Here is a 10,135-nt window from a genome sequence, read left to right as displayed (position 1 = left end):
CACACAGATGGCTGGGAAACATCACAACCTACTTCATCTCTTTGATAGTGAATTATCTGATGTTGTATGCTTTTGAAAAAACAAAAAAACAAAACAGAGCTCTACTTAGAATTAAACTACAAAGTCTTTTCAGAGAGCACGACTGTGGATTTCACTAGAGATTGTGACCTCAGTCTATTATTGACATGGTGTCAGTGGTCATAAATGATTTAGTACTAATAGATTACATGAACCAGCTTAGTAACAAACAGCTTTAGTTGCATTCTGAATAAGCTACCAGGGGAAAATGGGGTTTGAATTGTGGGCAAGAAAGTGCTTGTGTCTCCCAAGTCTTTGGGAATGAACTCATTGAACTCCAAAGGTGTGTGGAATAACAGAGAAAGCTAAATTTGACACCAATTCTCCCATCTAGTGGCCAAACACTGTCATGGCAAACCAGCATGATTTGAGTTAAACAGTTTCAGTAGTAAAATGGAAGGGAGAGATCTGAACAGAGAACTACAGCGGTGACTAGTGGAGATAAACATGCAAGGTTTGACCACAAGGTAAAAGAAAAGTTGATTTATTGTGATTGTGAAAATGAAAGTCTGTTAGGGCTAATAACAATTTATTGGTGTTACATAATCCAACCATAATTTCTTGATTAGGTTGGCGCCAAATTAAAATAGTTGCTTTATGGGTTGGTTGTGAACATGCAATTGATAAACAATAGAATTGATTGCTCAAAAGAGCAACTTATAACGCCAACAGTATGCCCATTTCAGGCATTACAAAACACAGAATATACAACTGAAAAAAGTTTTTGGGAATACTAGCAAAATGATGAAGATGTGAAATGGAAGAACAGTAAATGCATGTCCATTTTTTAGTAATAGTCACTGAAGCAGTTCAACAGCAAAGTATGGCAATTTATCTAAAAACATTCCTTAAGATCACAAAAGCCTGACAAATTAATATGTTGCAATATAAAATCTGAATAGAAAATACAAAATAAAAACATCCTGATTGCAACCTGGGCTCTACCTATAATCTTTGACCCGAGATAGCATTAACCAAGAGAAGTTTTAAATTAAAAAATGCCCAATAATGTTTTAGAGGTGGAATACTCATGCTGACTAAACTAAGCCTGGGTACTATCCAGGAGCCCAAATCTGCACAGTAACAATAAAGGCTAGACCCGATTCACAGCAGAACCCCTTAGTTACTTTTGGTATGTGAACACTGATTTCTACCAATCCTTTAACATAACATGCGTCTGGCTTACTCGTCAGCGTCTGCAAACTGGTCCGTCTCCGTGGGAATGCTGTAGCAGGACCATTTCACAGGGTGAGGGTGGTGTACGGCTGGGCTGTAATTGGCTGTCACCGGCAGGTCAACAGTGTCCCTCTGCTTAAGTGTCAAATCGCGCAAATCAAAATGGAGAACATCTTGTGGACCTGGAGGAGGCACAGAACACCAGTAGAACAGTTGTGCTTGTTATGACCTCAATCCTAGGAACAACTTTGAAAGCCAACGTCAGCCTGAGTAGAAATGGCTTTCTGTGAGAGAAGCCTTGAAAAAGAAAAAAAAAAAAAAACTAACTGTAAAATATAACTTCATATATAAGTTAACTAGTATGTATTTCAACATATAGTATCAATACAGTGCTTTGGAGGGAGAAATCGTAATATTTGAATGTTGTTGTTTTTTACCGTAGGGGGTGACTCCGAAACAGAATTTTCCCCAGTCAGTCTTTGTGACCTCTTGGATCTCATTTTCCCAGTCTTCCTTCTCTTGTGGAGGCATCAACGGGCGAGTAGGGTACACCGGACGGACAAATTCAGTGTCTCTATAACAGTTGGCAGATTGATAGGTCTCAAATTGACTTTAAGGAGAATTCCAGCCAATTTCAACAAATAACCAAAATTTGGAGTGAAACATGTATTTTTTACACACAAAAAAAGGATTTGCCATCGTTATGTCCTTAATAATGACCATTTAGAAACAGTGACCTGACACCACAGCTGAGCCAGACTCGCACTCGGCTTCAGTAGGTCAAAAGTTCAAGAGCCCACTGTTGCTCAGCTACCTATGTGCATGTGGAAAGCTCTTGAACTCTTGAACTTCAGCTCTCCCGGTTCCACTGTGGTGTCAGGTTACACCCTGTTTCTACATAGTTGTAACAACGGCAAATTGTTTTTTTGTGGAAAAAATACATTTTGGAATATTGGATTGTACAAGTTTGACATACACGGTGTAGGCAGCACCGATTGTTTTTGTTTCTCTTGCTACTGACAGTACTCCGACTTTCCAAACAAATGTCAAACTATTCTTTTTACATTGTACTCATTTGATTTGCACAACTTCATAAGAGAAAATAAATCCATCAATAGTAAGTTATTTTTCACACCCTATCTCTGCAGTCACATTTTTTAGCCGCCTCTCTTGACGGAACAGAACCATTTCCATTTTAAACAATGCAATTGTCTACACCAGTCTTGTAACAGTTACAGATAATACATATACAGTGGGGCTCGAAAGTTTGGGCACCCCAAGTAAAAATGTGTATTACTGTGCATAAAGAAGCAAAGAAAATATGGAAAATCATTTGTATAATATGTTACAAAAAGTTAGATTTTATTTCCATCATTTACACTTTCAAAATAACAGAAAACTAGAAAATTACGTCTGCAAGAGTTTGGGCATCTTGCAGAGTTAATACCTTGTACTGCCCCCTTTGGCGAGTATCACAGATGGTAAACGCTTCTTGTAGCCGGCCAAGAGTCTTTCAATTCTTGTTTGAGGTATCTTCACCCACATGGCTCCTTGTCTTAAAGGGCAAGGGTTGGTCGGTAATAATCATGTAAAAGGAGAACGTTGAAAGTTAACTTTTCTATCAAGCAGCAAAAAGTTTTTGCCTCAAAATCGCAACGTCCTGCAATGTGACTATCGCGATGTCGATGCTAAAACACACTATTGTTCAGCCTAACTGTCAGGTCTCATCTTTCCAAAGAGGGCATGCTATAAACTGCAGGGTGCCCAAACTTTTGCAGAAACCATTTTTTTGTTTTCTGTTATTTTAAAAGTGTAAATGATGTCTTATCTGTCATTTGACGGCTTTTGGAGATTTTTCCATCTTTTCTTGGCTTCTTTATGCATATTAATACAAATCTTTACCTGGGGTGCCCAAACTTTTGAGCCCCACTGTAGTAGTAGTATAGTAACATATAGAAGAGATTTGACTGACATGAGTGAGTACTTGTGCATGAATGTACATTTGTTCAAAGCAGCTGTAAGAAAGGTGGCGCACCTCTTTTTATGTCTGAATTTCATCCTTCTTCTCTGGATCTTTGCTGCTGCTGACTTGCTGCGCTGTGGTGCCATTTGGTCAGAATTACATGGCAAAGTATTAGTGTCAAGACCTGTGGCCCCATTCTCTGAGATACCACCTGGAGTTCCTGCACTGCGGACCCTGCCAGCTGCTGAGGCATCAGTGACAGCTGAAATTGTGCTTCCACGTCTCCTGATTGTCTGTGGGGGTGCTGCTCCTCTACTCCAGCCTTTGTATCTCTGGTTAATATAACCATCAACCATGCAATGTGGTTTGGCTCCATTCAGTGTGCCAGCTGGATTTCTCTCACTGGTTCCAGAGGCATCAGCTGGGCAGCCATTTTGAACAACAGCTCCATTAACCATACCTGTGCCTGGAACCTGACCGTTGGCTTTATAGGTGTTGTGACGCGTCCTTCCTCTTCTACCCTCATAATTCATTCCATTCTGAGGCATCACGTCACCTGTAATGTGTAGGGTTTGATATAGCGTTAGTGCAAAAAATGAATAAAAACAACTTGACAACTATCAAAATTGGTATATCAAAATTGATAGATAGATAGATAGATAGATAGATAGATAGAACAGTTTAAATCATTTGGAGTCTATCTATATCCTTCCCTTTTTACTGAGAAGAGTACTAAAAACTGAGCTACATATTTTTACAACCTTAAGGCTGGTGCGCAAATCTTTACTTTTAGTGTAAATTAGCAACTTAAATGACAACGTTTACTGTGAAGCTGACCCTTAAGCATAGTTTGACTAGTGTAACAATGCCCCTATCAACTGCCTACCCGCGAGAGCGTTCACAAAGGCGCATTTTCCTACGGTTCCTGCTCAAGTTCAGCACGGTGAACCCTGGGCGGCAGAGCAAAATCTGTGCGCATACACATGGGCAGAAACCGCTTCATCATAAACGCTTTCCCATCGCTGCCTTCCCATCATTGAAATGACTCGAGTCGGCGAGTTACCGCGTGGAGTTGTTTTGTGCACTTTTACCTTGATCCAATGTGTCACATGAGCTATGCTCCCCTTAAAATCAATCAAATACACTAGGTTACACGTTACTTTAACATGTAAATTAAATGTTCACACCATCTCTGTGCCTTCTTCACGTGTTAACATCAGCGTTATTCATAATAACTTATTTACTCAGAAGTAGTTCGCTAGCTAGCAACTCTACCAACACCGGTGAAAGACAGTTGACCTGCTGCATGCTAACAGCCCCCATTAGCTGGCTGGCTAGCTACCTAGCGTTGGCGAACGTTAAACCGGTGTTGTGTTGGCTGTAGACATTTCATGTGCTTGCCATAAACAAAAAGCAATCCAGTTAACAACATACTGCTAGGTAACCTTCCAATAAACATTTGAATGGAAAATCAAACACATAACTTAGATAACTCTAAATCCTAAAATTGGCTAAAGATACCTCTTACCTGAAACGTTACTGCAGCCGGAGGCACACCTCCCCGGTAGTGTGACGTTAGCTCAAAGTGGGAAGACACCGGGATGTGCAGGAGGAAGTAACGTTAGAGATGCGCCAATAACTAGCTAGGTGAGTAATGTTTTTACGCTAGACATACAGTCTGTTTCAAATATCAAACCATTTATTCCATGTAGGCGTTAAAGAGTTTTGTTTATTTGGAGTTTGTTCCTCGTGTGTCAGGTACTTAGCAGAGAACAACACAGCACTTGTGTAGTTGCCTTAGATACAGGACGATGATCGAATACTGACCCCTTGTGGCAAAATAAACAACTAATCAGTGCATGGATTCACTAAACTGCTGCCTGGTGCCTATTAGTGAGTTACAAACATATATTTGCACCAACTCACAGCTGTATATTTCTGGCCTAGCCTGTAGCTTCTGTTTGTCTTTAATCTGCTGAATTGCAAGCAATCTGCAAACTTTTGAAAGCCACCTTTCAAAGTAGACTACTAACGTAGAAAAAGAAAGTCAGACATAATTATTCTTTCTTCATTAGATGAAGGATTAAACTTTGAATATCAAAGACTTTTAGACTGATCATAGTTGGCTGGAATAATCTATTAAACATTTGTCATATTATAGATAGCCTACACTATACCCTTTGGTCAAAAGTATGTGGTCAATTTGTCCTGTTCTCATGCATGGACTTAGGGGCTCTTGGTTTAGGCAAAGGTCCTGTGCAAATCTCAATGTTGCCCCAAACAGTGGTACTTAAGACAATAGTGTGTTTCCAACTTTGTAGCAACAGTTTTGAGAAGGCCAGGCCCCCCTCCTGCTTCAGCATGACTTAGTCACCTATGCACAAAGCATGCATCCATGATTAAATGGTTATCCGTGTTTGGTGCAGAGGAACATGGCTGCCCTGCACATAAAACAGGAAATCTTTCTCAGTACAGTATAGTCTTTTATAAAAGCAGTTTAATGGTGTAATATTGGGGTACGTAATTTGTTCTGCTGTTCGCAAAGTAAGTTACTACACATACCCAGATAGATCTATTTCTCCCTTTACATGTCTTTTAGCTCCAGTCGTGTTGGCCTAATGTTTAAATGATCTCAATAGAGATGTTTCCAATTCCAACCAGCTTTCAATTAACCATAATTGTAAATTCTGAAATCTGTTATGTAACTGGATGAGAATGGGTTATAATGGTTTCAATGTCAGCTCAAATGGTTTTTTATTTACAGAACAGTATGTAAAACACAATGGCAGCTAAGACATCAGCAGTGTAGGCATAGAATAAGTGATTTTTTGTTATACAGATATATAAATGGAAATGAGAAAATTGTATTTAATATGAATTTAATGAGACAGCATCACTGCCAAAGCCATTTTATTGCTGTTTTAGTGACTACATCACATTGGGTAGCCCTAATGATTCAAAATTTAAGAGCTCCAAGAAATGGGTCTGTGACAGATTTTACATCTTAATGTACCGGGGTTTTTTTTAAATCTAGAATGGGACGAGCAGCTATAGAGTAAAAATATTTGTGAAGCAAAACAAAACACAAATCAGCAGGTATTTAAATAAGTTAATATTGCTCATAATGTTCACCATTTAGTTTAAGTTAGGAAGACATTTTACAACCATGTAAAAGCCAGTATAAAGCAGATTGAAAAGCAACGGACTTACCGTGACTAACAAAACAATTTAAAAAAAATATTTCCAAAATGTTAACCTGGCCTGCATACCATACAAGCATTGTGCTATATTGCTTTTCTAATAGGACACCTAAGCAATCACAAGTTCTTTCTTGTTAAAACTGTATAAAATAGTTTTCATAGTTTGAATCTGAATAAAGAGTGGTGAGTGGCACATGAATACAAATTATCACTACATAATTACAACATTTACAAGTCAAGAAAATATTTCAGACGTAGACATAGAATGTACCTTCAAAAAACTATGTAAATCCATTGCAACATTGTCTGGAAAAATATCCTTAAAGGCACAGACAGAAGAAAAGGTGAAACATGCAAAAGGAAGCAAAACTCAAGTATAGAACAACATACGGTAATGAAGCAGATTGTAATTGCTTTCCCTCCCTGTACAATGCCCTCGTCATTACAGTACTGAATACTGTACCAGTTACAGCAAGTAAAGTCAAAACGCCTTTTTGGCCTTACAGAAAGGGAAATATCCAGTTGTACATTCATGATATTAACAGTTTCAGAGGGCTTTAAAAACAATATGCAACCTGTAGGCTTCAATGAGATTGCTAATCCAGTTTTGTTCGTACCAAAAACGGACTCTCCTGTGCATGCTCACGTACAATAACTGAGGTGATTTCACTGAGCATAGAGAGATGATTCACTAAACCGTGTTACAATGGCTACCAGTCGCACGGATGAAAGTTCACCATCACACAGCCTGTACATTCATATCCTTATATTTCTGTGCAACATCATTGGGTCTATGGGTATCAACAATGTACCTGTTTTAAGCCAATGCATTGCTAGCAAATAGCATCCATGGAAGTTACAGTTTAAAGACACTCCTTGGTTGCAGCTTCTGCTCCATAAAGTAACACCGTCCTACTCATCTGAACCAACTAAGGGCCACTTCTCAGTGAAAAAGATTCACTATTGGACTGATTGACATTGCAAGTGCTGTTGCAAGGTTACTGGAAGACATTTTTTTGAGAATTTAACAAATTCACCTTCAATTAACCGTCACCGACTTCACCAAAACCCTCCTTTGCTCACATACAAGGTCCATCATCTGACACCCCACTTCTTAAGGTCACTTCAACTCTTCTGCTTCCTTGTAGTTACAGGGTTCCTGTTGTTTTCTTTCTCTGACCACTTTGGCACTGTTCTCTATCCTCTCTTAAACGTGCCTGTCCAAATACGTCATCAACAAGCATTCTTCAGAGAACACTCACATGACAGAGAAGAAAAGATGGGGCAGTTAACAGATCGGGCAACACTCGACTGGTCTGCCTTTACGCCTCTGAGAGTCTGCTTTCCAACTTGTTGGTCGGTCTCACTGCATCTTCCTAAAACATCGCACCAAACTGTATCCGTGAATAATACAACTAATATTACAACAGGAAATAGTAGAACCCACATCAGGTTTGATACATTGTTCCAGTTTTAATTCCAAAGTACAGTATATCCAGTGTACTACATTAAGCAACTTTGTAGATCCTCGAAGAATGTTGAGCGAAGGATGTTCCTAGAAAAAAAAATCACCTGTTTTGTCATATGAGATCAACGTTGTGACAGTAACAACAGTTCACAGCATAGACAGTGAATAAAAACAGAGCTGGGTAGATCAAGTTGAAGAGTCACAGTAGTATGACCTGCAGTCAGAAAGCAGTCCCTGGTTGAGAAAACTCAACTTTAGTTCAGCGCAGAATTCCATTCTAGAAGTTATTGCACCCCCACAAACAGCAGGGGGCGATGCATGTCTATTTATATGTTCCGTGTCCTCAGACTGGCTCTGGTTCTCTCTGCTTTCCTTGACAGATTCCTGACTCGAGATGCAGGACAACTGGAATGTTCCTCGTTCTCCCGAGAGCGAGAACGATTCTCATTCCAGTTGAGTCAGTGCTATTCGCCCTTGATCTCCAGGATGGAGGGGTTGTGGTCCAGGATGGACAGGATGATTTTGTCCATGTACTGTCGCAGTCGTATGTTTATTTCTTCCTGCTCTTTGAGGGCTTCCATTAACTGGGGAGAGAGACATTTTCATTTCAGTTTACTAACAAGTATTACAACCAAGAGTTTCTTAGTTTTAATTTGGAACTAGACTGGCTGCATACAAATCATTATTTAAGGGGTACACCTGCAGTAATATGGTGTATTAATTATTTATATAGAAATACTGATTAAGGCTGTGATAAACAACAATTTTCATTATTGATTAAATTTGATTATTTCCCTGATTGATAAATTAATCATTTGGTCAATAACGTCACAAAATAGTTATCAGTGGAAATCCCAATGTCCTAAAGCCCCATGTGCTGTCATCAAATTGCTTGTTTTGTCCAACCAATCGTCAAAAACGTCAAAAAAAGAAATTAGTTTTCCAAAACCTAAAAAAAAAAAAATTGCAGCAGCAAAATTCTTGCATTACAGAAGGTGGAGCCAGAGGCATTTTTGCTTAAAAACGATTAATCGATAAGTTGAATATTAATTTTCTAGTGACTGATTAATTGATCAATCCACTACTTGTTCAGCTCTAATTCTGTTAGAGGCGCAGATTTCATAGTGCTTATTCCATTTTAAACAAGGATAGCTTATTTCCATGGTGTTAGTAAGTGTCTATGTGTGAGAAATGACCTCCATATTATGCTTAATAGATTAAAATCTACAATAATATAATATACAGTAATAACACGGTTCATATGAAATCTATTTGATGAGCTCGGTAGCTTGCAGAATAGGCAACAATGGAAATACAGGCAGAAAAGTGTTTAAGAATAAAATATGCATGCATCATCTGTATTTTGTCCTAATTTTACCTGGTCTCTGGAGGCATTTTCTATCTCAGCAGCTAGAGACTGGGCCTTGGTCTGTGTGGCGAATAGGGTCTTGGCTTCATATAGACTGAGACTGAGGATCTGACCGTTAAGCTCGTCGTTCTGCTCTTTCAGCTTCTGGTTTTCCTAAAAATACAGAATCAGTGAGAGAGGTAGAGAATAAGATAAGTATCAGGACCACTCAATCACTGTAACAGCTGTGATTAATGCTTTTAAAAACATGGCCACTACTCAAGCCTCACTCAACCCATACGACAAAACAATGCACTCCATGTACCTCATCCAGCAGCAAACACAGCATTCTATTTTGACAACACCTAGAGGACATAACATGGGTTATAAGTGTTACAGAACAAACTGCTCCCCTGCTTTGTCTGGTGGGTTATGAAAGCTCCATGATTAAGTTGCCTTTAAACGTTGACAAGAGGTCAGTTTGCTTTTCCCTCACTCTATCCTGAACCATTAGTGAGGGAATTGCAGCACTGACCCCAATTCAGCTTAGGCATGTTCACTATACTCCATTGTGATTAGTGGTTAATCGGGAGGTCAAAGGTCACAGAAGCAATTTTACCATCAGACCAGGACGGAGCCGAGCCCCAGACAACACCAGGTGCTGGAATTCATGGGGAAGAAAGTCCTGGGACACAAACCGCTGGACACACACACACACACACAGACATATACAGAAGTGCACAGGCAGGCATAAAATAGTGAGCTAATCCTCATGGCTGTCACAGGGCAGCGAATCTTAAAGACACACAGCTACATAATTTGTCCACAGACAATCAAACTGAATTGTTCTATATCTATAGAACGCTGCATGAAGTAGCTCAACTTCAATAAGAAGTTGATAT

At 39.3% G+C, this 10,135-nt stretch overlaps 2 protein-coding genes across 4 annotated transcripts in view; both read right to left on the bottom strand.

The window, feature by feature from the left end:
- Positions 1 to 553: 553 nt before the first annotated feature.
- On the bottom strand, positions 554 to 5,018 carry LOC117935414. 2 transcript variants are annotated; one of them, XM_034857597.1, is made up of 4 exons: positions 4,746 to 5,018; positions 3,290 to 3,773; positions 1,692 to 1,828; positions 554 to 1,551 (listed from the first exon to the last, which is right to left on the bottom strand). In XM_034857597.1, exons 2-4 carry the CDS (start codon positions 3,763 to 3,765, stop codon positions 1,412 to 1,414), a joined length of 753 nt encoding a protein of 250 aa, XP_034713488.1. In that variant the 5' UTR covers positions 3,766 to 3,773; positions 4,746 to 5,018; the 3' UTR covers positions 554 to 1,411. The 2 variants fall into 2 exon arrangements, with proteins under 2 accessions (XP_034713488.1, XP_034713479.1); XM_034857588.1 differs by having other exon boundaries at positions 555 to 1,436.
- Positions 5,019 to 5,954: 936 nt separating this feature from the next.
- Positions 5,955 to 10,135, bottom strand: part of rab11fip4b (RAB11 family interacting protein 4 (class II) b) — a 27,203-nt gene continuing 23,022 nt past the window's right edge. The window contains exons 12-14 of one of the 2 annotated variants that reach the window (XM_034892410.1): positions 9,853 to 9,933; positions 9,264 to 9,407; positions 5,955 to 8,469 (exon numbers count right to left, since the gene is read on the bottom strand). In XM_034892410.1, coding sequence (XP_034748301.1) covers positions 8,350 to 8,469; positions 9,264 to 9,407; positions 9,853 to 9,933 — 345 coding nt within the window. In that variant the 3' untranslated portion in view covers positions 5,955 to 8,349. The remainder of the gene's footprint in view (positions 8,470 to 9,263; positions 9,408 to 9,852; positions 9,934 to 10,135) is intronic. The other variant, XM_034892418.1, reaches the window with a different exon arrangement.

This window comes from Etheostoma cragini, chromosome 2 (assembly GCF_013103735.1).
Source record: "Etheostoma cragini isolate CJK2018 chromosome 2, CSU_Ecrag_1.0, whole genome shotgun sequence".
Classification (NCBI taxonomy): Eukaryota; Metazoa; Chordata; class Actinopteri; order Perciformes; family Percidae; genus Etheostoma; species Etheostoma cragini.
The sequence above is the reverse complement of the archived record's forward strand: the minus strand, read 5'-3'. Positions and strand labels throughout refer to the sequence as shown.

Excerpts from the sequence above, each read along its gene's own strand:
- LOC117935414 (XM_034857588.1), bottom strand. The coding sequence starts at position 3,765 with ATGCCTCAGAATGGAATGAATTATGAGGGTAGAAGAGGAAGGACGCGT. Across the intron at positions 1,829-3,289 it reads AAATTCAGACATAAAAAGAG|AGACACTGAATTTGTCCGTC; the intron begins GTGCGCCACCTT and ends CAACTGTTATAG. Across the intron at positions 1,437-1,691 it reads TTTCGGAGTCACCCCCTACG|GTCCACAAGATGTTCTCCAT; the intron begins GTAAAAAACAAC and ends TGCCTCCTCCAG.